The 27,385-nt window shown below is 42.2% G+C and overlaps 1 protein-coding gene across 2 annotated transcripts; it reads left to right on the forward strand.

Annotated features, from left to right (window-relative positions):
- The first annotated feature begins 904 nt into the window (after nucleotides 1–904).
- sec24c (SEC24 homolog C, COPII coat complex component) lies at nucleotides 905–27,385 on the forward strand. 2 transcript variants are annotated; one of them, XM_079577102.1, is made up of 25 exons: nucleotides 905–1,075; nucleotides 4,928–5,106; nucleotides 6,313–6,393; nucleotides 7,620–7,746; nucleotides 7,930–8,099; nucleotides 8,630–9,565; nucleotides 10,449–10,591; nucleotides 11,829–11,897; nucleotides 13,686–13,794; nucleotides 13,939–14,066; nucleotides 15,824–15,962; nucleotides 16,920–17,035; nucleotides 17,188–17,312; nucleotides 17,395–17,586; nucleotides 18,962–19,055; nucleotides 19,290–19,406; nucleotides 19,660–19,830; nucleotides 20,610–20,706; nucleotides 20,788–20,933; nucleotides 22,315–22,453; nucleotides 22,592–22,710; nucleotides 23,495–23,674; nucleotides 24,214–24,399; nucleotides 24,505–24,594; nucleotides 26,438–27,385. In XM_079577102.1, exons 2-25 carry the CDS (start codon nucleotides 4,947–4,949, stop codon nucleotides 26,576–26,578), a joined length of 3,975 nt encoding a protein of 1,324 aa, XP_079433228.1. In that variant the 5' UTR covers nucleotides 905–1,075; nucleotides 4,928–4,946; the 3' UTR covers nucleotides 26,579–27,385. The 2 variants fall into 2 exon arrangements, with proteins under 2 accessions (XP_079433228.1, XP_079433229.1); XM_079577103.1 differs by lacking the exon at nucleotides 11,829–11,897.

The raw sequence follows: 27,385 nt of genomic DNA on the forward strand, positions 1-27,385 counted from the left end.
ATTTTGGTAACTAACAACAATAGCAGTCTATTTGTAGTCTATAAACCTAGCCCATTACTGTTGCATATCCTCAGTATTATCTCTATTGCGGCAGCATTTAGCGCCTCCGCTTCACACCTAGAAGGTCCAGGGTTCGATTCCCACCTTTCTGTGCGGTGTTTTCATGTTCTCCCCGTGTCTGCGTAGGCTTCCTCTGGGTACTCCGGTTTCCCCTACCACTAAAAACATGTGCAATAGGTGAATCCTCCAGCCAGGTGATTCTGACCATCAGCCTGGCTCCACATCATGGGGATGGGTCCCCGGGTGCGGCACTGCCGTCGACCACTGCTCCTTACGGGTTACCTCAGTGGCATCAAAGGATGGGTTAAACGCAGAGGACACATTTCCCTATGGGGAGAATAAAGTATACAAAAAAACCAAACATCTTCTGTCATCATATGAACCCCCTGCTGAAGCACATCATCATACCACTGGATCAGTGATTCCCAACCTTGGAGTTGGGACCTGAATTGGGGTCCCAAAACCTCACAAAGAGTTATGCTGCATTGATAAAATTACAAAGGGATAGTATTTCAGTGTTTTTCAGTGACATTTTTAACCAATGGAATTAAGATACTGCATACATTTCCTCAAACAACAACAACTAGCCTAAACTAAGAAATTTTGAATTTTCTGGATGTAGACTGCTGCAGCACGCGGCAATCAACAAGTCAAACTTAAGTTAAAGCTTGCTAATATTGACCATTTGAACAAGATGTCAGAATTAAACAGCGACAGTTGTGAGTCAATATATGAGATGTACATGTACCAGATTGTCCCTGATGCTGGATGCTGTGAAGTCGCCGGGCGGCAGACGGGGCTGAAGGCCGGAAGAGGGAGCGTGTATTCCCGGATGTGGACGTGGCACAGGCTGCGGCAGTTCCGCTGGATGTCCGCTTCTGTCTGAGAGCCGTGATACCGAAACGGATTAGTGAAACATCCCGGGACGACATTGGCCTCGTAGTTTTTGATTTTTCACCGGGTTCCTCCTTTTGCTCCGACCGGGAGACAGCCTTACTCTTCACAGCACGTGGAGGTACGTAGCCAGGTGAAAAGTGAGTGACATCCGCGGTCCATCAGTGGGACACGGGCTTTTACTACGTTAGCGGTAGCTTAGCTTAGCATGTTAGCATGTTAGCACAGCTGATTCAACACCGCTGCTGTCATTGTGGTTCAAGCTATAACAGACGCAACCTTTGGCCCCAGAACTTCAATTCTTAACAATTACTTACACCACACGTGTGCGATTATACCTGTAGGTACACGTTAGCCATGACAATGGGCACAAGTTTCTCTTGTTGTAAGTTTTAGTTGTCACTGTTGTCATGCTAAGCCAAGTTAGCGCTAACAACTGTATATTGCGGCACTCGGCTGTCAGCTGCAGTTGTTATTAAACCTGCTTTGGAGTCCCGCTGCCGATCACAGTTTTTTTTAAGCTTAAATTGGTACAATATTGATAATCTGACCGCAGTTTTTTATGGTTGATTTTAGCAGGCCAAGACACTATTATGTATGTGTCCACCGCATAGCTCACCACACCAACAACACTAAAGACTCCATTAAACGTGGACTGTTGACCGATCAGCACATGATACTTAGAAAACAAGTGTATTAAAACCACTACAACAACCTTCTGTCGACATTGACTAACGTGGTCTGTGGTGGCTAACCCTGCTCTGGCACATATGGGTCAGTCCGTAGGCCCCTCACACTCAGGTTAGTGTACTTGGGCTGCGGCGATAGTGTTTCTGTGTGTCACCTGCATTACTGAATTATTCAGCGGCTCCGCTCGTTTAGCCCGAGTTTGTCTGATAGCTGATACTCATCACTCTGTCATAATAGGGTTAGGGCTAGTGTCCAAAAGTATAAATATACAACCCTAGGCTAAGCCAAGTCTATTAGCAGCGAGGTTGGACTTGAGTAGCGGTGGGTAGAGTGGCCAAGAAAGAACCCCATCACTTATGCTGCTCAAGTAGTGACCCAGTTCATTGCAAAGTTGAGACTGAAAGTACTCCATGACTGACTGGTGCCACTGTCTATGCAGTTAGAGAGGTTAAACATAACACACCATCCTGTTATCAGAGGGTAGAGTTATAATTGTCTCCTGTAAAGGGAGGTAAAACACCAACTTCCAAATTGGTAGAATTGATAGAATTTTCAGCGGCCCTTCACCTAGGGATGAAAGATATATCGTTATAGTATTGATATCGAGATATGAACATTCAAGATATTCATATCGAAAAACCAAGATATAAACAATATACATTTTCACCAATAAAACTGCACTGTATATGATGTTTTTATTTTTCTGAAAAATGTTTGGTTTTCACCGAACCCGTTGTTGTATCGTATCGATATCGAGATATCTGGAAAAAATCTTCATATTTTCATAAATATGAAATTTTGTCCATATCGTTCAGCCCTACCTCCACCTCAATTTTAAACTCTAGGCTTTTTTGAATGTTGCGCAGCCGTTAGCGGTCCCGGGTTCAATTCCCACCTGGACGGGGCCTTTCTGTGTGGAGTTTGCATGTTCTCCTCGTGTCTGCGTAGGTTCCTCCGGGTACTCCGGTTTCCCCTACCACTAAAAACATGTACAATAGGCCAGTATGAATGATGTGTGTGCGTGAATGAATGATGGTGCAGATGTGTGCAGTTGTGACAGCGCTTCTGACAGTCTCCCCCAGGAGAAACTGAAGCTCCAAACGTAGCTTACACCACTGAGTATGGAGTAAGTGTAAGATTGTTTCATGTAAAGCGCTTTGTGACCATGTCTGTGAAAGGCGCTATATGAATAAAGTTCTTCTTCTTCTTTTACAAGTAAGCAGTTTATTTATTTGTTAAAATAAAAACACAATAAATATTGGGACAGTGACCTTGTTTCAGTTTATCAAAAACTTCAATTGATATGGAAAGTAAGATTCAGAATAAGGCTCACAGCTTCTTAATATATCAGTCTTTTTATCAGAAATGATTGCCTACTTCCTTTTGTATGTCAGCATTTTTACCTACTGTATTACTTCCTTTCCTGGTATTAGTTGTTTATCCTTCCTGAATATACAATACAGTCTATAAAATATACATTTTTCATACTGTAGCAGAATTAGTTATATAACTTGCTTGAAACAACTTTTTATATGAAACAAATACAATAACAAACTTTTAGTCAGTGTCCTTAATGAATAATCCTAAGACTAGGCTTAGAAATTGGTTTGACAAGTTTGTGGTCGTGCTGCTTTTGTTGGTGAATAGTTGGATGCAAATTCATTAACCACTACAGCAGACATTACATAGCCCAAGCCTATCATTTAATCCCAGGTGCCCACAAAGTGTAGTTGTCCAGTCTACTGTTTGGGTCTCTCAAATTACTTGGCTGGTTTTCACTAGTGGCAGAGCTCTGTACCTGTTTTAAAATTTCCCATTTCACTGACTCATTTGAAATCCGTGGGAGTGGCCAAGTTAAATAGCATGAGCCAATAAAGGTGTTGCCGCTGAAACAGGAAATATTACTGTCTAATGTGGAGCATAGGCTTAGTAGTAACAAGGCGTTCCTGTTACAGAGTTGACCCAATTCGTTTAGATAAACATCCACTGAAATAAAAGTTGTGGCAAATGATTTTGGTTATTTTTACAAACTAAAGAGCAATCTTTCTGGCTGCTATACCTCTCTCCGATTACTATAACAGCATATTGGTCAATATAGAAGAAGTGAATGGGTTTGGGATTATTGATTAATCTACTAAGGACTGGCCTGTACAAAACATTGCCAAATTATTGTTATTGCAAATGTTTGGAAGTGTATATGAAGCCACATTTCTATATCGCAAAATCATTTAGACATTTCTTAAAGCTTCTTACAGCCTACAGGACAGTGTCATGCCTCAGCGAGCCAAGATTTTTCCTTATATTGCGTTGTTGCTGTCGTCACTTTTTCGTCCCATTTCCAACACGTTTTGGTTACTTTTTTTTTATTGTGTTTTTGTTACATTTTCATGACTTTTTTGTGGTCTTTTTGTTGCAATTTTGCCCGTTTCAAGAAGCTTTTAGGTTTGGATAATGCCTGGATACCTGGATAATAACCGGAGAAAATGCTCTTGATTCATCTGGGGGTTAAGAGGTTAAATTAAGTTCCATTTTAGCCTTGTTTTGATCCCGATTGAGTGTGAGTTTTGTTTTGATTCAATTTGTTTTGTTAAAATTTAAGACAGTTCAAATTAAACATCAAACTTAAACATCAAGCCCTAACCTATATTTGTATGTGTTGTTAACCAGCGATCTCCTAGCCCTAGTAAGCCAAATGCAAGCTTTAGAGAGTTACATAATAAACATATAGGACTCATTGTCAGTAGCTAACATGCTGTAATAGTGTTTCCCTTTGCTTCCGATTCATTGCAGCTCATGCGTTAAACACAAGATATGGAGAGGTACGAGAAAAGGCACTTACTGGGATTGTTGTGCTTTTTGTTTAAAGTACGAGTGGCTTACAGTGGTCTTGAGGATTTTCTTTTTATCTGCTGCTCCTTGACATTTGTGTTTTGGGACGGCTTTACGCCAAACTTTTTGAGTAATTGGCCAAAAATAATGAATTATCACTTGAACTTCTAGTGACTCTCGCGCTCCACATCCCTACAGCCTAACACGGTTTTGCTGAGTCAAGCGTGAAACACAAGATAAAATTTAAAACAGCTGCAACTTTTTCTGCTGCTCAAGGACTCTCTCTAATAGTGTTTTTTTAGCGATGTGATGCATTCTACTTTTGTATCTGCAATTGCAATTATATGGATTGTGCAGTAGAAATAGTAAAAGAAGAAAAGTCGGGTTTATATTTATCCAACATGCTGCTTCATAATTGACTGAATATGCCATTGCTTTGTTTGTTTCTGTCCAGATTTAGGGATGAACTGAGGATGAATGTAAACCAGCACACTCCCATGGCCTCTCCGTACGGCCAGCCCCCGCCCGGATACGCTCAGCCCGGGTACGGTCCTCTTGACGGGGGATACCACGCTCCTTACGCCCCTTACAACGGCCCGGCAACTGCCTACCAACCCGGAGCTCCGCCACAAGGTAGACCACCGCTCTGACATCAAGCCACATTATCTCTACCCCGCACACCCTTCTGTTTCCACCACACACACACCCGCAGTTGTTGTGGGCGGCGCCTCCACAGATGAGCACGCTGTACAGATCGTCATTTAAGTTTAGTAAGCTGCGATGAGAACAAATGTGGACAACTTCTGGTGGGGTTTATGGAATCATTCAGATGTGCAAAGGCAAATAAAACAGAAAAAGAAACACTAAAACACAAGCAACCAAGGTAAGCAACTTGCAAATGTTATGCTAACACCAGCTAAAGTTGTGCTATCAGTGGCTAAATGCTAATATCGATTGAATCCCCTTTTAGAACAGCGGTGTGATGTTAATAGTGAGGGCTGTCCACTCTCTCGTCACCAATCAGAGGCCAGCAGTCTGTTCACGTCACGTCAGACACAGGCTAGCACGCTTTGGCCACAGCCAGAGGTCGGTCCCAAAGCGTATACCTGGTCAGACCTGTTTGGACCAGGCCTTCGTTATGGAAAAGCTCGCCAAACCGGGTTGACCAGGCGTTGGGCTGCTAACCGCCTGCCTGTGGAAAAACCTCAAAAGGGGACAAAAGCCTTGTCTATGAGAAAACACTGAAATTGAAAATACTCAAAAAGATTCAAATTAAGCTGATAAAAATGTTAAAGGCATTGCAGTTTAATCTTTCAAACAGTTTTTAAGAGTGAATATATATTTTTTGCTTACATGGTTCTCAAATACACAGGAATTCTCACACATCCAGATAGAGGATATCAATATGTAAAATAAATCCCATATCAATCACTCATTTTATCACATTTGTCTTTGATGGATTTCATACATATTGTGAGATTATTGTTATGACGCTCAACAACATGCTCTGGTTAGCAAGTAAAAAATCCATTTAGTGAGTTTTTTTTTTTTAAAGAATGATAATATTTAGTTTAAAACAAAGGGAAACAAACCAGAGTGGTCTGTTGAGCTCTGCTGGGATACAACAAATACTCTTCATTGTTATGAATTTTGTCAATATCACCCACCCTTACCTCCAGCATCAATTTTCGATTAACCTTGAAGTGTCCCTCCTGCCTCTTGTCCTGTGCGCAGCCCGTGCATACTAATGTCAAACTCCTGTCTTCATAATATTGCTCGACTCGCTCCCCTCATACACTGTGTTTGTATCTTTTCCCTCTTTTTCTTCTTGTATTGCAGGTTATTCTCCTTTCACAAGCTTTCCCTCTAAAGCAGTGGCCGCCAACCCAGTTTCTGACCTCTCCTCTCCTCTCGACTTGGGTAACTTCTTCCTCTTTCTCACGCTCTCATCTCACACTTCATCATTCCTGCAAGCTTTGACAACTTTCTCAAGCTTCACTTCTTTCACTTGCTCAAAATGATTTTTATTGTAAGTGGGTTTTATGGCTTGTTGTAGGTCAGGCTGATTTCTAACTTTATTGTATTCCTATCCTCTTTAGCCGACATCAAGGTACATAGCATTAAACCGTGTTGAATGAAACCCTAACCAATACCACTATCTTCATATTGGTATGATCAGATAAAGGAACAGGCCACCGTTTTTACATACTGATGTGTTCTTACGTGAGTTTAGACGAGTTGATGAGTACCTGTCTGGTCTTTGTGCGTCCAACTTCACCCCCGTTTGGAGCTATAGGAATATGCTGGGAGAGGCTAAGTGCTAACAACATCTTTGGTCGTCTTCTGTGACTGAGCGCACGCACAAAGACCAGACAGGTACACATCAACTCGTCTAAGCTCAGGTAAGAACATATCTCAGTATGGAGAAACGGTGGCCTGTTCCTTTAATTATGAGAATCGGTTAGCTTGGAACCGCCCAGTACGAACTGCCCAAGGTTTCGCGTTATCTGTTTTTTTGTTTTGTTTTTTTGCACTGGCTTACCTTTATATCATGGCTGGTGCATACTTTGGTATCTGTTATTGAACTTTTATTAATAAATAAACAAGTTGTGTTGGTTAAAAATTAATATAATACGTTAGATAGAACAATCCATGTTGTTTCTACAGGCCTTGATCTGGTGACTGTGGCACCTAATACATGTGCTCATTACCACCCACTGAATTAATAGATGAAATTTGATTGGAAATAATGTAACATTAATGTTGGGTAGTTCAAAGTTTTTCACTCTGATCTCTGATGTGTAAAGACTTTACTAAAGATAATTTTTCTCTTTCTCTTCTCTTTTATCCAAAGAACTATGAAAAGCACAAAGCCCACGTTTTCGGTTACATTAGCAATACATGCATTTCACCTGAGAGAATAGAAAGTAGCGTAACCAGTATATCTTGCGCATGTAGGAACAACATGTACACCTTTGCCAAACTGTGACCCACTTACTGTACAGTAAAAGGCAGATTTAATGTGACGGTGTGTTTTGTTTTATGCACAAACACGGACACTATGAAATACAAAAAAAAGGTTGTTTACACTCATGTACTTTAGATTTTTGCATTACTCATTGCGTGTTTGTTTTTTGTCTCTTTAGGCCCGATTAGAGGTCCTCCCTCCTCAGCCGCGGCTCCCGTCTCTGCGCCTCAGCCCTACAGTCAGTACAGCCAAGGACAGGGCAGTGTGCAGAATGGACCTCCGCCCATGACCCAAGCCCCGCAAAGGTGAAAAACAAGCTCGACAGCTACGGGCTGTGGAAACTCTTTTTCCCATTTGTGTTCTATTGTTACAAAGAAATTCAAAACATCTAGTCCAGCTGCCTTCTTTTTGATAAACATTGCTTATTATAGTTGACGTTATTCTTATAAAATCTACGCAATTGTGTTCATATTCTTTCTTGTCTTTAGGCCTCCTGTGTCCCAGCCGTACCACCAGGGGGCCGTGAACCTGTCGGGACCCCCGCAGTCCTCCTATCCTCAACACTACGGCCCTCCTCCCCCAATGCAACAGGTCACGAACCAAATGGGCGGGATGCAGATCAACGCGGGACCCCCTACCTCTGCTGGGCCAGGTTACGGTGTGTTTTGAAGCCTAATTTATATATAAACACGTACAATTGCACTGGAAAGGTTCTCTCTAATTTTCACAGGCAAGACATGCAAATGCAAGCATAAAAACTTTTATGATTTAGATTCGAAACCACATAAAAAAAGCAGTAGTACGATACCCAGTATATGTTTGTGATTGGTCTTATTCCTGGATTACTATTGAAACAAGAAGTGGAGCTTTGTGTATTTGGGTACTTTGACTTGAAACCATTTGCGTGGCTCCTTCACTAAGCTGCATCTAAGACAGGAAGAGCTCTGTTGTTTATCGGCCTGACGTGTGTATGCAAATTGACTGTGCTTTAGCCTGTGCTGTTCTATCTCTGTGCTTCTGGCTGGATTCAGTGCTCAAAAGTTTGCTTTAGAATATCTATCTATCTATATCTATCTAATCTGTCTAGCTTTTACCTCTGCTTTCTTTTCACGTCTTAAAAGCAATATTTTCATCAGTAAATTTGTTAAAGTGAACAGTTTGTGACCTATTTTTCTCTCGTCTCCCCAGCTCCCCCTCACAGTGCGCCTCCTCCTGCCAGCACCCCCTACTCGGCTGCCGTGCCCTCTTACTCACAAGCCCCATCCTCCTTCTCACAAGCCCCGCCCCCGGTGTCCTCCGCCCCGACGCAACCTTCCCTTCCTCCCCCCTCCAACGCCCCGCCAACTGCCCCGCCTTCAACACAGCAGCAGCAATACTACGGGGGGCCGTCTCCACCTCAACAACCATACCCCTCCTCCATGCCCCCGACATCCCAGCCTCAGTTCACCTCTGCCCCGCCCCAGCAACTCCCTCCCCAACCCCAGTTCACCTCTGCCCCTCCCCAGCAGCCCCCTCCGTCATCCCAGCCGCATTATACCTCTGCACCTCCGCAACCCCCGCAGCCTCAAAGCTTCCCGCCATCTTCTTACTCGGGACCAACTCAGCCCCCGCCTCCGCAAGTGTCCCAAGCATCGCAGCAGCAGCCACCTTTCCAGTCGCCTCCCCCATCCCAGCCGCCCTTCTCCTCTGCGCCCACTGCCCCACTTCCCACGGGCCCGCCCGGTTACGCCCCGGGACAGTCCCCTCTGCCTCCCCCTCCGACGCAAGGCCAGTTCCCCCCACCTCCGACGTCTCAACCGGGGGCGTTTCCTCCCACCTCGACCCCATCGGGACAGTTCCTCTCCGGGCCGATGCCGCCGCTACCACCGCAGTCCCAGGCGCAACCTCCACACCCCCAGTCCCAAAATCAGCCTTCCCCGTATCACTCAGGTCCGCCGCCCCCCAGGCCACAGATGTCACAGATGCCTCCAATTTCGATGCAACAGAGCAACCACATGCCTCCCTCGCCCCAGGGACCCCCACCACACATGGGACCCATGGGACCTATGGGACCCCCTGGACCGCTGCAGCAGCCGCCGCCTCCTCAGCCGGGCATGCCAGCGGGATACCCTCCTCAACAAAACGGTGAGAAACAGCACAACATGCAATCCAAACTTGTGTTTGGTCGAGATGTCAGTTTTTCATCTAGATTTAAAGAAAGAAAGAAAAAAAAGACGAGACCCTACAGGGGAATTGGGGAAAAAAGCTATTTGAAACTTTGCTGTAGATATAAGGGTGGGAAAAGATAAGACAATATAATCCTTTATTGATCTCACAACGGAGAAATTCACTTGAAAATGCAATTTTTATGCTTTGAAAAGAAAAACAATGCCATATGTCTTGTACATTTGGCGTTTTTTTTTCTTATTTCTGAGGGATACCTTTTTTAGTTTTTAAGTAAGTTTATAGCAGAATAAGTGACTTGTTTACTTTAATAAATGGGGGTAATACAAGTGTTAATGGGATGACTGGGGGTTCGTTCATCTCCCCCTGGTGTCTCTGGCCAGAAAACCACAATTGCAACTTGACTTCCCCCGGGTCGGAGGCCCTAATACACACTAACGGGCTAGCACCACTAGCACCAAACTGTATTTACAGCCAAGTTTGAGTGAAAAAAAATATCTCCATTGCATAATTGGATGTACAATATCCCTCTCTCCCTTTGTCTTTTCTGTCAACGTAATATTTACTCTCACGGACAATTAATGAGTAAAAAACCAGCAACATGCTACGACACCTGCAGTGGCGCTTATGGCCTCTACGGGCATGAGTCACTTAGTACTGCTTTAAAGTGAAAAAAAATAAAATAAAATTGCACCTTTTTTGGGTTCAAAGCCGGCCCTAAAGTTTTGTAGCGTCTTGTATAGTGCTGCCCTGTTGCTGTGCTTCCTGGAGGGAAACTCCCATATTTGAATTACAGCGTCATATTGACATGTGGATACCAAACAATGTCAATATATTTGTCCAGGAGCTTACGGCCAGGTGAGAGGTCCCCAACCCGGCTATCCAGGCCCTTACCCGGGACAACAGAACTACAGCGGTCCTGGCCCCGCCCCGGCTCCTGCCCCTGCTGCACAGAAGAGGCTCGACCCTGACGCCATTCCCAGCCCGGTAAGTCCACAGCGCATCATGGAATAGCTGGTTTTGTCCCAATGAGCCCCTTAATATGTCTTTCATTACTTTTTCATTTTCAACATTCAATAGTGTTGACTTGTTGTTTGTGGGCGGTATGCAGACACCATGGGCGTCGTATGGTAGCGGTTAGCAATGGTTAGCAATGGTTAGCAATGGTTAGCAATGGTTAGCAACGGTTAGCAACGGTTAGCAACGGTTAGCAATGGTTAGCATCGGTCAGCGCAATTACTTCACAGCAAGAAGGGCCTGGGTTTGATTGCCGGACTTTTTGTGTCTAGTTTGCACGTTCTCCTCGTGTCCATATTGGGTCCTCTGTGTGCTTAGAGTTCGCTTAACGGCAAAACATATATAATAGGGTCCCGTCTTGAGTCCGGAGAACCCACCTGTGAAAGAGTTCCTGAATCTAAGAAGGACTACTATGATTAAATGGACGGCAATGGGGGGGGGAAAAAAGTAATTGCTGTTACCTACTTTACCATATTTACGCTGACACGAGGAGAACATGCAAACTCCACCCTGCCTGGAAGTCAAACCTGGAACCTTCTCGCTGTGGGGCAAGAGCACTAACCACTGTGCAACCATTTAATTCAGTTCAGTTAGCGTTATTGACAGTTCTTTCACTCAAAAAGCACATGCAAAGAATCTAAATTGTGTCATTCTCTAAATCTTTTTAAGCAAAAAGACAGTAGTAATTGTAGATTATAGTTGGCAGCAGAGGGGGGGGAAGGAGAGAGTTCACCCAACAGCCTGGTAGATAAAGCAGCCCTTCAGCCTGCTGGACCTGTCACTGGTCAAGACTCCGCAAGAGTTTACAAAATGTCCTCAATGTTTAGTTTATTTGTTACTGTAGTCTTATTTCTTTGTGTATTTCCTATGAATTAGGAATTTCAAGCCACAAAGGACCATCTAAAATCTTAAATCTAAAAACGAAATCAAATTTTTCTATTCTTTTTTGACACTTGTATCTTGATTCAAGTCTGGGATTTAAATATCTGCTTTAGCATGAGCAATGAGCAGCCTAACCGCAAGCTAATCACCAAACTCAACTAATCTGTACTGCAGTTTCTAATCCGAATAACTAAATTGCTGCGTGCTTATCGTTGAACAACTCTTACTGGGACCCTTTCTCACACTTTTTTTTCTCTTTCACTCTGTATTTTTTTTTATTTTTGTTTCTGTGCACATTTTGCTGGACAATCTTTTGAATGTAAAGCAAGCGTCTGACCTGCCCGCAGTGCAGAAATCCCGACATAGAATAGACCCAGACGCGATCCCCAGCCCAGTAAGTGTTCTGAGTGCTGCCTCTGTCTCCTCCGCCACTAACCCACTCATCATAACCTCCACTGCATGGCCTTTATAGATATAGAGCATTGAAGTGAGTTTTGAGGGTTGTTTTAGGGGCTTGTGGGTCTGTAGTTTGTTGTTTTCCATTTTCCAACCATGAATAAAGACGTTAAAGTTCCTGTGCCTTTTTTTCCCCTTTCAAAGTGAACATTTCATGCAAGTGAGGCTTATAAATAGACATTCTGGCTGCCTCTGTTGATAATTTGTGTTTTTATGAATTCAAATGATGTGAGAATGAGGTAGTAACAATGAAATATAGGCGCTAGAGCTGGTGGACTGGGGCTGCTCCTGCTGGCAGCTGTAGGAATGATAAAAGAAAAAAAAAGACTTTCAGTTTCTATTTACAGCGTGGTTTACAGCTTCAGCACAACCTGATAGCACACTTTAACCACAGAACGGCTCAGAACTAATATAATGTTCGATTATGGACTTTAACCTTTTAAAGCCCACCTGAACCCGAGCATATTTTCCCTGAGTTTGGCTTTACCCAAATCTAAAAGCTTCTTGAACAAAGCGTCCAAATTGCATCAAAAACGAGGATGAAAATACAATGAAAAAAGCACAGTGAAAAAGTGACGAAAAAGCCCCAAAACGTGCCAGGAAAGCAACAATTACACAATATAAAAGCAAGAAAAACATGACTAAAACGTCTATACGACTATAAAAACACGTAAAAAAAACACAGCACAAAAGTTGCGATCAGTTTTTAGGTTTTAGCTTTCAAATGAGGCGCTACTCTGGCCTGTAGTCTTTAAGCTCCAGTCAAGACGCTTTTAGATTTGGGGGAAGCCGTACTAGAGAAAATGAGCTTGAGGTTAACAGCGTTTCGGGTCATAACGGAACAAGTGCTGACATTGTAGAAGAAGAAATCGCGTGAATGTTCTTTTATAACAAGTTTTAAAGCCCAAAGTTGATGTTGCATGATATGTTCACTTTAAGTTTGACTTTGAACTTTTACCTTTCCGAACATCCCGATTCTTTAATGGGACGAGTTTATGAGCACTTTGCAAAACTGGCAGTGCAGAGCTTTACCCGCCACAGAAACAGATAACTGTGTAGTAAAAATAAGGTATAGGAACCTTTTAAAGAAAGCATTGCCAATATGTTCAATAAATTGACATAAAGTAGTATTTAAATGGATGTGTTTTGAATTTAGTAAAGTGGCATTCAATATTTCAAACATAAACGTGTTTAACAGGATCAGGGTTTGGCATAAAAATAATGTATTAAAAGGAATCCGAAATGTGTTTGCCGGAGCATTTAAAGCGCTACAGGTTTTTTTATTTGGAGTCGATGGATTCTGCGATGTATAATTTTAAACTTTGATCTCTCTAAAACCATGTTAATCATTTACTGCAAGCGTCGCCTTGTGTTGTCTGTGGAAATAAAAGTCACAATTCACTTTATATATTTACAATTTTCAAAATAACCCTAAAACTAAATCTAAAAGATGGTTGAAAACAAACCAATCCACATATTATTATTTGTAGCTAAACTGACCATTTGTTGTAATGTTTCATTTCATTTCCTTGCATGCAGCCTTTCCCTCTCTTAAACCTTTGAGGATTTAGCATGGATTTGTTTTGGTTTGTTTTGTCGTCTCATCATTTTGGGCTCAGCTGCTGTGTGTGTCCTGCTGCATGGGTGTTAGCGCTGGTTTATACAGCGTCTAGGATTTGTCATGTCGGGACAAACGTGCTAAATCCGGATGTACTTCCTGTTTCAGATCCAGGTGATCGAGGACGACAAGGCGAAGTCCACGGAGCCGTTCACCACAGGGGTCCGAGGGCAGGCCCCGCCCCTCGTCACGACCACCTTCTCAGTCCGCGATCAAGGTATTTTCACTTATGTATTTGTGAAGTCAACTGAATAAGATTAAATGGAAATGACAGCAATGCTAAATAAACTGAAATAGTATAATTATGGTATGATCATTAAACAGCCTTAGATTCTCACTAATTTTGATTTCTGTGCTTTAGGAAACGCCAGCCCCCGGTTCGTCCGCTGTACGGCGTACAACATGCCCTGTACGGCCGACATGGCCAAACAGTCTCAGGTGCCTCTGGCCGCTGTCATCAAGCCCCTCGCCATCCTGCCCCCCGACGAGGTGAGTACGGGACCAGCTGGAATACACCAAAAGTACACAAGACTGAACAATATTTGTTTATTGAAAATAATGGTAAAAACATGTACAATAGAAGATTCCTTTAATGTGATACTTCTGACGTCTTATAGGGATATTTCATGATTTTTGACATAGGGCCTCATTTCCAGAGTGTTGATGATTTCTGGAGATTTAATATATTTTTTTATTCATGCAGTCCTTATATTTGAAGTGTTTAGGCTAGTGCTAGGCTAGTGCATGTCTATGGTAACTAGTAGCCTGCATTAAATACAGTCTGACCCAAGCACAGTGCACCTGAGGCAAATCACTTATAACACTAGACTACCCATATAAATGTCTGTGTTGACTGAATAATTGTTTAAATATAACCATTTTGCATTTAAAAGAACTTATATTTGAGCAGCATCAGCGTCCTGATTGTAAGCTACGCAGTGGTGGAGTGATCTGCTCGGTAACCGGATCTACAGTAGTTTGTTTACCTCAGATATGGCAACGTTTGGCGGATGACCCCATGATTTTGAAGAGGTTTTTAATGCAGGCTACTAGTTACCATTGACATGCACTAGCCTAGCACTAGCCTAGCACCACTAAACTCTTCAAATATAAGGACTATAGCACTCTGGATAACTAGGAAATGAGGCCCTATGTCAAAAATCCAGAAATATCCTTTTCAGATCCGAATATGGGATCAGCGAGTGTCCTTAGCTATCTATTTCTATCTTGCATATGTGTGTCTTATAAATTTGCTTTGGGACACCTCAGTTCCCTCTGCAGGTAGCAGTGGGAAATGTTTGTGTTCCACAGAAAATAAATCAATTGCGCTGTATTGTGTAGAACGGCTTAGAACGGTTCATGAACAGGTCACGGTGAACAGATGTCAAAAATGTGAATGACATTTCTGCATTCTATCTATTACACAAAAACATCTAGGAATTACAATTTGCAGCTCTTCAAAAGGAAAAAAAGAAAAACACCAACCTTTATAGCGCTTTTCCAATATTGTAAAGACATGTTAACTTGTTGCATGTACTTAAAAATAGCAGCCACAAAGTCGTATTTACATATTTATTAATCAGAGTGTTAAATTAGCCATAAGACACATGCTTTATACCGTATTAGCCCGTTAAAACCTGACGATGTGAAACCTCGTTCGGCTGTGAACACTCCCAGACCGTAGTTTACTGAATGTGGGGCATATTATGTATCGTTGATTGCGTAACGGAGTATCCTGCAGCTGGAGCAGGCGGTAATCTTAATCCATGACGTGCCTCTTTATCTGTCTGCACCGAAGGGATCACCGGTATGATGACTGCTGTGAGAGAGAGAAAAAAAGATTAGATTTTGGCAGGATCTCCTCTGTGTTTGTCGTTACTATAATCTGTTAAAGTCAGTAGATTAATACAGGTGTTGGTAGAGCTGCAGGATAAAAAGTTACAATTTTCATCAGCTATTTTTTTGCTTGCTCTCAAGAATGTGTCAAATCAAGAATTTAAAGATAACTAGGCTAAATTAAATTACTTTTTGTTCTTTAGTCCCATTTATCTCTGTGTGTTTCTTTGGAGTCTGAGAAATGTGAACTTTCATGATCCACTTTTGTTTAGACCACATAAGGCTTCCATCTGAAAGTCGAAATTGCTATAAAAGGAGCCGTTAGTATTTTGGCAAACATCTAAAAATGTCAAGTGAAGTCCTCAAGAGCTCCTCCGTCTAATAATAATATAACTCGTTCTCTCTCCCAGACGCCTCCTTACGTTGTGGACCACGGCGAGCCGGGCCCCATCCGCTGTAACCGCTGTAAGGCCTACATGTGTCCGTACATGCAGTTCATCGAAGGCGGGCGACGCTTTCAGTGCGGCTTCTGTAGCTGTGTCACAGAGGGTGAGGAGCACAGTGTTGCATAGCAGAATATATGTAAAAAACTTTAATGATGCAACACATTCTGCCTGTTTCTTATGCCCATTTGCGTAGAAATTACTAGTATTAACTAGTATTTCAGTCATGTGACCTTTGCTGTTATGGTGGCCATTTTGAATACCGAAGTAGAATTATGCAGTACTACAACATGTAACAATATCTATTCTCAGGATATAAATGAAGGACAACTAATTGACAGTGGCATTTTTATTTACTCGTAATCATTGCTCAAGAAGGTAACAGTTAAAACACGGCCCCAGAGACACACGTTTATGTGAAGAAACCAGTGAGTCAGTGTTTAGCTGCTCAAGATGTTAGCATTAGCATTTAGCTTCAACAGCTCAGCTCTGACCTTTCCAAGAAAAAGCCCTGAACCACACTCCAAAAATCAAGCCTTGGATACAACATGTGACAGAGGTCAGAGCTGAGCTGTTACTGTAGTATTTGCACATGTGTTTGTTGTGTTGAGGCCATTGACAGTTAATTGATGACAGTTGCTAACCGGTAGCATGCTAGCGTCTTGAGCAGCTGACTCAGACTGAGACTGTTGACATGACACATGTAAAAATCACAGAGAAAGGTTTTCTGTTTCCTCTTTGGTGTGTTAATTTAGTCTGAGGAGTGAAGCAGATCTTTAGTAAATCCTGTATGTGCCACATTTGCTGGTTATATGTATAAGTACATAAAAATGCCACTGTCAATTCGTTTTTTTTTTCATTTTCATCCTGAGCAGAGATATTGTTACAAGTTGTATTACTGCATAATTCTACTTCGTTATTCAAAATGGTCACTAGAACTATGCATGACGTCATTGGATACGCATATACAATAAAACAATAGTAGAAAGGTTGCAATTCAATCCCATCCTGTTTTAGAGGTTAGTTTCCGTTTGTAAATGGTTTTGTGTCTTCTTTCGTCCAGTGCCTCCTCATTATTTCCAGCATCTGGATCACACCGGGAAAAGGGTGGACTGCTACGACCGGCCGGAGCTTTCTCTGGGCAGCTACGAGTTTCTGGCCACGGTCGATTACTGTAAGGTAAATAAAACGATTTTAACTTACTTTGACTGGGTCTGGGACATGTCATGCTGTTTTTGAAAGGTTGTCTAGTTTTTCCAATTTGATTTACATGTCAAAATCTTGCTGCTCCCTGTTTAAACCCTGTGTTACATTTACCCCCTTTCCACCAGAACAATAAGCTTCCTCAGCCTCCTGCCTTCATCTTCCTCATCGACGTTTCCTACAACGCTGTGAAGAGCGGCATGGTCAACATCGTGTGTCAGGAGCTCAAGACACTGCTCGACTATCTGCCCAGGTACAGCCCCATCGTTCTGGAAACATCTAGTACATGTTTGCATCACATGCTTGGATTAAACGCGGTTGATCTGTGCTCCCAGGGAGAACCCGGAGGTGGACTCGGTGGTGCGGGTCGGCTTCGTCACCTACAACAAGGTGCTGCACTTCTACAACGTCAAGGGGAGTCTGGCCCAGCCCCAGATGCTGGTGGTGTCCGACGTGTCCGACATGTTCGTGCCCCTTTTGGACGGTTTCCTGGTCAATGTGAACGAGAGTCGGCAGGTCATCGAGAGGTAAGCACACTTTAGGTAGGAATATATGCCGTCTAATAGGGATGGGTCAATATATGATTTATATATATATGTCATGATGCTTTACCCAAATCTAAAAACTTCCGGACTGGAGAACAACAGCGTAATCCCTCATTAGAGAGAAAACTGAGTGACTTTTTTGATGCGTTGTTGGTGTGATTTTGTCACATTTCTGAACCGTTTTTTTGAAATATTTTCATCTCTTTTTATGTCGCTTTTTTGTCGCTATTTTTTGTTGTGTCATAACAACAAAACCCATTTGTTGGGTTTTTTGTCGCTTTTTTGTCATGTTTTCGTCTCGCTTTTGTCACTTTTTTGTCGCTTTTTTGTCACATTTTTGTTGGGTTTTCATTCTCCTTTTTGTCGCTATTTTGATGGGGTTTTTTAGGCTTTTGGGTAAAGTCAAACTGGGGAAAATGTCCTTGGTTCAGGTGGGGGTTAAGAGATTTAATTGGATTCAAAGTAATTAATTAGATTCAAGTATTAATTGGCATTGAATAAAAATTTCTTAGAGATTGCTTTTCCTATTATTACTATTTTTACTGCATACACAAAAACTCTGCTCTAAAACAAATTCAGCTGCTGTTTTGACTGAAATATTAGACACTCTTTTGCTTTAAAGTTGCCCATTGTGTCATATTTTGTTGTGACTATCAAAATTTACCCCATTCTGCTGTTTGTTTGAATCTTACAACATCATATATGGCATTATAACAGTACTAAGTAGCATGTTTACCTTAATAAATCTTTTCCGTAGTCCCTGTGAGGGTAGTACAAGTGTTTATGGGATGATTGGAGGGTCTTTCATCTCCCCCTGGTGTCTCTGGCCAGAAAACCATGTTTGCAACTTGACTGCCACCGGACCGGAGCCACCAATACACACTAATAGAATCATGAAGAAGAAACTAACAGGCTAACGGGCAAAGCTAACTGCGGGCTAACATCACTTTAAACAGTATTTACAGTTTGAGTGAAAACAATTATTTCCAGTGTATAACTGGATGTACAATATCCCTCTCTCCCTTCGCCTTTTCTGTCAGCGTAGTATTTAATCTTCAAGACAATTAATAAGTAAGAAAATCGCAACTTGCTACGACACCTCCGCGGCTTATGAGGCTTATGGCCTCTAGGGGCAACCTGCAGAAACCCTGATATTTCTCTCATTGAATTTCTGATAGACAATTGATTTATTTCTATTCTTTCATTCTGTGCATTTCGCAATTCCTCATTGAATACTCAGTGTATCTCAATATGTATCGCATTATTGTGTATTGTATTATGACTAAAGCGTTTGATCCCAGCCCTTGTGTCTGTGTTGCCTAAAACTGTTGGAAATAATCCATTGTGTCTTTTTCAGTTTGTTGGACCAGATCCCTGAAATGTTCGCAGACACAAGAGAAACAGAGACCGTGTTTGGGCCCGTCATCCAGGCCGGACTCGAGGCGCTCAAGGTATCAAGTGTTGCGATACAAATTTTAAGCATCAAAAATATATTGCTGACCTTTTAAGCATCTCATTTTCCATGTGCCTAGAGGCATATGGCACAATACCAGCTGTAGCTTACACTTCCAGAGATTTCTAACCTAAAAAAAAAAGCTTTTAATCCAAGCACAATGTAGACCTCTAATACTGTGATAGTTTTGTAGTACAATTACAACAATATCAAACTGATTTCTGTTCCTCAGGCTGCAGATTGCTCGGGGAAGCTTTTTGTCTTCCACACGTCTCTGCCCATCGCCGAAGCTCCGGGGAAACTAAAAAACAGAGAAGACAAAAAACTGGTGGGAACCGACAAGGAAAAGGTGGGGACGATTTCAGTGAATACCAAAAACTGCATTATAAAATGACGTTGGATTTATTGCGAAATGTTATTAGATTTTTCTAAAGTCAAGCTCCACTTTTGCTTTGTCTTATGTGTCCTGAAACCGTTTTAAACTATGTTAAGCACACACTGTATTACATTCCATTAAAATATTACTGCATCCTTAACATATTCTAATCCCATGATTTTTACCCTCCATCGTCACTCCACTCTTGTCTTGTTTATGGTTACAGTCGCTGTTCCAGCCGCAGGTGAGCTTCTACAACACTCTGGCCAAGGACTGCGTGGCCCAGGGCTGCTGCGTGGACCTCTTCCTCTTCCCAAACCAGTACGTGGACATGGCCACGCTGGGAGTGGTGCCTGTGTCCACCGGGGGCTCCGTCTACAAATACACCTACTTTCAGGTTCTTTCTTTAAATACATATCCTCATAGAAACGTTACCCATACTTGTGTTTTATCTGTTGTGAGCTCCTAGCAGTTTATTTCTTCACAAAAAGTGCTGCCCCCTGCTGGTATTCCTTCAAAGCAGTGTAGAATGTAGGATTGTATCAATGCTTTATGGAGATGTAGGTTTGAGTGTTGCCAGTCAATCAAAACTTGTTCACTGCTCCTTTCATGATATAATGTCTTTAGACTGCCATGTTTTTTAGCCTCTTAACCCCCACCTACACCGAGCACCTTTTCTCCAGTTTGGCTTTACCCAAATCTAAAAGCTTCTTGAAAAACAGTGTCAGAATAGCAACAGAAATGAGAGGGAAAAAAGATGAAAAAGTGACAAGCGCATCAAATTAGGGACAAAAAACTTGATGGAAAGTGAAGAAAAAGTGACAAAAATGCAATATATTAGTGACAAAAAGTGACAAAAATGGCACAAAAGAGTAACAGAAGAGTGACACAAACGCAACAAAAATGAGATGAGAAAGTGATGAAGAAAGCACAACAAAAAAGCAATGAAAAAATGTCAAAGTGACGACAACACAGCAACAATGTGAGGAAAAATATCCGTTTAGATGAGTTTTATAGATATTAGCTTTCAAATGAGGAGTTACTCTGGCCTACAGGCTGTACGCTTTGAGATTTGGTTAAAGCTGAACTAGAGAAAATGCACTCGGTTCAGACAGGGGTTAAGAGGTTAATGAACCTTCGTTTCAGGTGTCTAATAGTATTCCCGTTTCCCCACAGGCGCAGGCAGACCAGGAGCGCTTCTTAAACGACCTCAGACGAGACGTTGAGAAGCCGATGGGATTCGACGCCGTTATGAGGGTCCGCACCAGCACAGGTATCCACACAGCTTATTTACTGTTTGTTTTGTATGAAGTCTGCAATGTACAAAAAATAATCCCTGTGCGTCTCTCTCCAGGCATCCGAGCGACGGACTTCTTCGGCTCGTTCTTCATGAGTAACACGACGGACGTGGAGCTGGCGGGACTGGACTGCGACAAAGCCATCACTGTGGAGTTCAAACACGACGACAAACTCAGCGAAGACACCGGAGCGCTCATGCAGGTCAGAGCGGAGAGAGCTTTCCTTTTTCAAACACAAAAGACTCTCCAATCAAAGAAACACGTGCCTGGCGCAAGGACAGCACAAACTCTAAACGCTATGGTTATCTTCCTACTGGCGCAGCTGTTGCACTATGTACCTGTGCCACTTATAATAAAAGAGGTCGACTGACGCGTGGTTTATTACAAGCAGCACTGAGAGCGGTGCTCTGATGTCCTCACATGCATTTCCTCGTTTACATCGCGCTGCCTTGTGTTCTTCCTTAAAGGGATATTTCAGGATTTTTGACATAGGGCCTCATTTCCTAGTTATCCAGAGTGTTGCTGATTTCTGGAGATATTTTTTTTTTGTAATTCAAGCAGTTCTTATATTTGAAGAGTTTCGTGGCGCTAGGCTAGTGCAAGGCTAGCGCATTTCTACGATATCAGCTAGCCTGCATTAAAAACAGTCTGACCCGCTCCACAGTGCACCTGAGGCAAATCACTTATAACACCAGACTAACCATATAAATGTCTGTGTCCATAGAATAATGTGTGGAATATAACTGACCTTGCATCACATGAATGATCGCATTTTGAGGGACTATTTTCTAGCAGATCACTCTGTCGCTGCGTAACTTGTACAACCACGAAGCTGATGCTGCTCAAATTGAAGTTATTTTAAATGCAAGATGGTTGAAATTATTTTTTTGACAGACATTTATATGGTTAGTCTGGTGTTATAAGTGATTTGCCTCAGGTGCTCTGTGGAGCGGGTCAGACTGTTTTTAATGCAGGCTAGCTGATATCGTAGAAATGCGCTAGCCTTGCACTAGCCTAGCGCCACAAAACTCTTCAAATATAAGAACTGTTTGAATTGAACTCAACTGAAATATCCCTTTAAGTCTAGGAGCTGCATCTCAAAGTGCGCTCCTACTAAACGCAAAATGTTACGTTATAATCTGTGTTTAGAAACACAAAATCGGGCCCATAGTCTGTCATTAAACAAACATTGTAGCTTATGTTTTTATTTATCGATGTCTTTGCTTTGTGATTCTTGTTTTTTATACTGGAATATACTTGGGCTCCTTCTGGCTGTTGTAAGGCACTGTACAAATAACGTTTGACTTGATTGATTGGTCATTACGAGTACCAAGAAGTGAAAAGGGCCACTAATAAAATGCAACAGGACTGAGAAAAGAACCTTGTCTGCTAAATCAACAGCTTATGCACACTTTTAGAGAAAAAGTTGAACATTTGACTTTATTTTTTACAGAAATGTGATAATGTGTGATACAAAAGTGTTCAGAAGTTGCCCTTAAAGCCAGTTACACATGCTGCATTGGCATTTCCTCATTTGTTATGTCTATAATGTGACCGTCCCTCACTCATGTCTCTCCCTCCAGTGTGCGGTGCTGTACACGAGCTGCAGTGGACAGAGGCGTCTGAGGGTCCACAACATGGCGGTGAACTGCTGCTCTCAGCTCGCAGACCTGTACCGCAACTGCGAGACCGACACCATCATCAACTACTTCTCCAAGTTTGGTGAGAGACAGTTTTAAAGACATACTTTTAATCTTAGTCTTGGTGCATTTTTATTCTTCAGATTTTCAATGAATAAAGTGTGGACTCCAGCGTTTAGACGCAGTGTTTATATAAGTATATGCTTTGTTTTTTTGTCAGCTTTCCGCGGCGTGCTGAACCACCCCACAAAGACGGTGCGGGACACTCTAGTGAACCAGTGCGCTCAGATTCTGGCCTGTTACCGCAAGAACTGTGCCAGCCCCTCGTCCGCCGGTCAGGTGAGGCGCTGTTCAATCTGCTTCAAATGGACGTAAGGCTGGACGACAATGAAGCGAGATTTTTGAAAACCAGCAGAAATGTGCTTGGTTTGTCGCTCAAAAAGATACACATTTTTCCCTCTTTCTTTCCCAATATTTTTCTATGTTGTTTTAACCCCCCTCCCCATATTTCCCCCCACTATTTTAACCTCTTCACCCCCACCTGAACCAGGCACATTTTCTCCACTTTGTCTTTACTCATTTGAAAGCTAAGATCTACAAAACTTATATAATCTGATCTTTTTCTTCACGTTGTTGCCATGTTGTTGCTTTTTTTGCCACTTTTTCCATAGCTTTTTTTTTGTTCCTCCTTTGTAGCTTTTTTGTTGCTCTTATATTATGTTTTTGTCACGTTTTCTGAACTTTTTCCATCACTCTTTTGAATTTTTTTCAGCAATTTTTTCTGCGTATTTGTTCATCACATTTTTGCCACTTTTTCCATCGCTTCCTTTGTCGCTTTTTTGTTGCTCTTTCTTTGTCTTTGTCACATTTTTGCCATTTTTTCCATCACTTTATTGACATTTTTTGACGCTTTTTTACCATGTTTTGCCACATCTTTGTCACTTTTTTATGTTTTTTTGTTGTTGTAGCGTTTTCATCCTTGTTATTGTCTCATTATTGATGCTTTTTCAAGAAGCCTTTTGATTTGGGTAATGACGAACTGAAAAATGTGCTCGGTTCAGGTTGGGGTTAAGAGGTTTTCTTTTCTGCCCGATATATTTAACCTGTTGTTTCTCCCCCACAGCTGATCCTGCCCGAGTGCATGAAGCTGCTGCCGGTGTATCTGAACTGTGTGTTGAAGAGCGATGTTTTGTTGCCGGCGGCTGACGTCTCCCTCGACGACCGCGCCTACCTCCGACAGTTCATCAGCTCCATGGACGTCACCGAGACACACGTGTTCTTCTACCCACAACTAATGCCCCTGGTGAGGATTTTTACTGTCAATTCCTAGGTCTAAAGCAGTACTAAGTAACGTGTTTACCTTAATAAATCCTTTTCGTAGTCCCTGTGCGGGTAATACAAGTGTTTATGGGATGATTGAAGGGTCTTTCATCTCCCCCTGGTGTCTCTGACCAGAAAACCATGTTTGCAACTTGACTGCCACCGGTCCGGAGAAAGCAATACACACTAATGAAATCACGAAGAAGAAGCTAGCATGCTAATGGGCAAAGCTAACTGCGGGCTAACGTATCTTCAAACAGTATTTACAGCAAAGTTTGAGTGAAAAAAAATATTTCCATTGTATAATTGGATGCACTGTAACCCTCTCTCCCTCCGCCTTTCCTGTCGGCGTAGTATTTACTCTCCAAGACAATTAATAAGTTAAAATATTGTAACTTTCTACTACACCTGCAGTTGCGCTTATGGCCTCTAGGGGGAAAAGTTACTTAGTACTGCTTTAAAGTAAAAATTCCCGAATGCTGTGCTTTTTCTAATCCCCTTCTCTGTCCGTGTGTCCTTCAGACGAATCTGGACAGCGGCTCGTTGCCGGTGGCGATCCGGGCGTCAGAGGAGCGTCTGTCTAAAGGGGGCGTGTACGTCCTGGAGACCGGGCTGCATCTGTTCCTTTGGGTCGGGGCCAGTGTCCAACAAGAGCTGCTGCAAAACCTGTTCGGGACGCCCAGCTTCAGCCAGATCGACCCCAGCATGGTGCGACGAGAAACAAACTCGCATTATCTTTTAGCTCGTGTGCTACAAATGCTTTTAGTTGTTCTTTATTTCGATAAGATTCATTTTAATTTTTGTTCATTTCAGACGACTTTGCCGGAGCTGGATAACCCGTTTTCCAAGAGATTGAGAGAAATTATTTCAGAATTTAGAGCCCAGCGCCCGCGATACATGAAGGTAATTCCTCTACATCCTTTTTTTCAATACGGTGCCTTCAATTAGTTGCCATGCCATTATCAAAACGGGTCAAACAGATTAAAGCATATCATTCCCACGGCTGCCAGTAGAGGGCGACCCAATCCCAAAACAAGATCCTGACCAACACAGTCCTTCTTCAGGGTTTCCTCAGTGCATTCAAGAGGTTTAAAAAAAAAAAGTTTCATTAATTTAGCCCAAATTAAGGCTTTAAATGCTATTTAAAATTAAAAATCATACCTGGAGTTGTGAGTTTTGAGCCTCCTTGAGTAATCTTTGAATCTTCTCCAGCTCACAAATAGCTCCTGGTCCTACGTATCCAGGAAATGCTTCCCTCACCTCTCGATCTCTTGCTGAGCCTAATCCTCTCAGTGCGAAGTGAAAACACTCATTGCTTAAAGGAACAGGCCACCGTTTTTCCATACTGAGATGTTCTTGCCTGAGCTTAGACGAGTTGATGTGTACCTGTGTGGTCTTTGTGCGTGCGTTCAGTCACGAGGCTAAACGTTGTTAGCATTTAGCCTCTCCTCCTCTCCTCTATGTTGTCAAACGGGGGTGAAGTTAGTTAGTTTTCCCTATTTGAATACGGTTACGTGAGTTGTTGCACGATCCAAGTATTGTTCCACAAAACGATTGTTCCCTGATATTCTTTTTATCTTATTTTTATTTATTATTATTCCCCGATTGTTATATTTCTGCCCCCTAAGATTTTTGCTTTACTTATTGTACATAAGATTCCTCGTTTTTATACTATTTAACTGGTTGCACATTTTCCTGTCTGTTTATGCACACTCTGAGTGATCTTCTTGAATGCCGATTGTAACAAGTGAATTGCTCCATTGTGAGATCAATAAAGGATTATCTTATCTATCTTATCTTATCTTAAACATGTCGATTTTCTAGGTGGATAAAAAGGGGTACTATGTTGTAACCTTAGCAGCACTTCGTTGAAAATGTTGTATTTGGGCAATAGATGAAACTCGCTGAAGTTATAAAATGTAAAAATATCAATGCTAAAGAGTAGAGGTCGACCAGTATATCGGGCTGATATTTGGGGATTTTACAATAGCGGCTATCGACCGAGCTAGCACCGCTAAAAGCCGATATCTCGACGACTGAAAGTGATTGAGTCCTCCCAATCACAATGAAAACTGGTTAGCTACAAGTTTGTCAAAGAGACTAGATGCAAGTTGGTCATTTTATACTCACTACTGCCACCTCAGGTCTTGCGCTTAACTGCAGGTTCTATATTAAGCACTTTGGACCCGAAGTTACAACTTTTTGAGTTGTGGTGAACAGGTCTGAGCTCATTCTACACATTAGGACATGGCTGGAGCATGTAGGGGGAGGAAAATACTTAGTTTGAACACTTTTAAACTCCGTATAGTCCCTTTAAGTACAGGTTTCACCAACTCAATGAGTATGGATGTACTGTCTGTGATTTTGAAGCACAGAACCTGGAGATTCAAATTCAACCACTGAGTTAGTTTTTGTAGTGTATTTTTTGTTCACCACAGCTACCGTACGCTAATGCTAACAGCAGGATGCTAATGCTAACGGCAACTAATCAAAGCTGGGCCAGAAACTATGATTGAATCTCCTAAAGTAATCAAATAAAACCGGACACTGCTGGACTGGCCAAGCATTTATGTTTATACAGGATTATAGACCAGACATTTGGAAAAGTCGGCCAAAAGTATCGGCCAAGCATATCGGCATTGGCCAATATAAATCTACTCTAGCTTAAAAGCCACGCCCGTAAAGCATATAAGGTTAAGGTATACTTTATATATGTCCACTCTGACGATTTCCCTCTCGTTTGCAGCTGATGGTGGTGAAGCAGGAGGACCGCTCCGAGCTCATCTTCCGGCACTTTCTGGTGGAGGACAAAAGCGCCAGCGGAGGAGCCTCCTACGTGGACTTCCTGTGTCACATGCACAAGGAAATACGCCAACTCCTCAGCTAGGCCCTGCCCACTTTTAACCCCCCCCCATCAGCCACCTCTCCTTCCCGCCCCTCCCTCCCTCCCCTTCCTACCCATTCACTTTTCACCTATTTTTTTTGTTTTTTTTTTGTGAACGAAAGCGCTTTATTATTACCTTTTTTAACCAAATTAAACTAAAATAAAAAAAACTTCCGCCTGCCGTCTGTCGGGACATCAGGAGACGGCTGGCAGGAGTTGTGTGTTAGAGTGCGTGGGAGGAGATTGTTCATAAAGCTTTTTCTTTGCCTTAGCTGGAGGGTGACCCGACGTGAGGCATAGTAATGTAAATACAAGTAAACAATTATGTATGCAACCTTTTTCGGAGCGAATGACGGAGATTCCGGTCCACGTACTGTCGGTAAACTAGCACTGAGAGGCTGTGTCTGCTATACCAACCCTATAACGGTGAGACATTTTATATAAAACCAATCCTGAGAGAGAGAAAGACGCCTAAATTGAGTTAAACAGATCTTCCCAAGCTGCTGCCATCAAATTTAGAGGTGTTTAAATATTGAGAGCGATCCATCTTCGATACAAAGTTTATGGTGAAGCTGTCACAATGTGGTTTTAAAGCCACAATGAAATGTTTTGAACTGTTGTACAATAATAAATCTATTCATAAAATCTGATCAAATTGGATATCTTGGTCTATGTCGACTAAAAGGACTTTATTCTTTTAATTTCTTCTATCAGTGTGTTGGCTGGATTATGCTATTGGAGTAGCAGGTAGGAGAAATGGGGATGTTGTGAGTAAAAGCTGCTTTTTACGGACCAACAAATCTGCTTAAA

The sequence above is a fragment of the Gobius niger genome (genome assembly GCF_951799975.1).
Source record: "Gobius niger genome assembly, chromosome: 19".
Lineage (NCBI taxonomy): Eukaryota > Metazoa > Chordata > Actinopteri > Gobiiformes > Gobiidae > Gobius > Gobius niger.

Bases quoted from the DNA above. Each gene is read 5' to 3' on its own strand.
- sec24c (XM_079577102.1), top strand. From the start codon at position 4,947: ATGAATGTAAACCAGCACACTCCCATGGCCTCTCCGTACGGCCAGCCC. The intron at 15,963-16,919 runs GTGAGGAGCACA...TCTTTCGTCCAG, and splicing joins CTGTAGCTGTGTCACAGAGG to TGCCTCCTCATTATTTCCAG. The intron at 19,056-19,289 runs GTATCAAGTGTT...TCTGTTCCTCAG, and splicing joins CCGGACTCGAGGCGCTCAAG to GCTGCAGATTGCTCGGGGAA.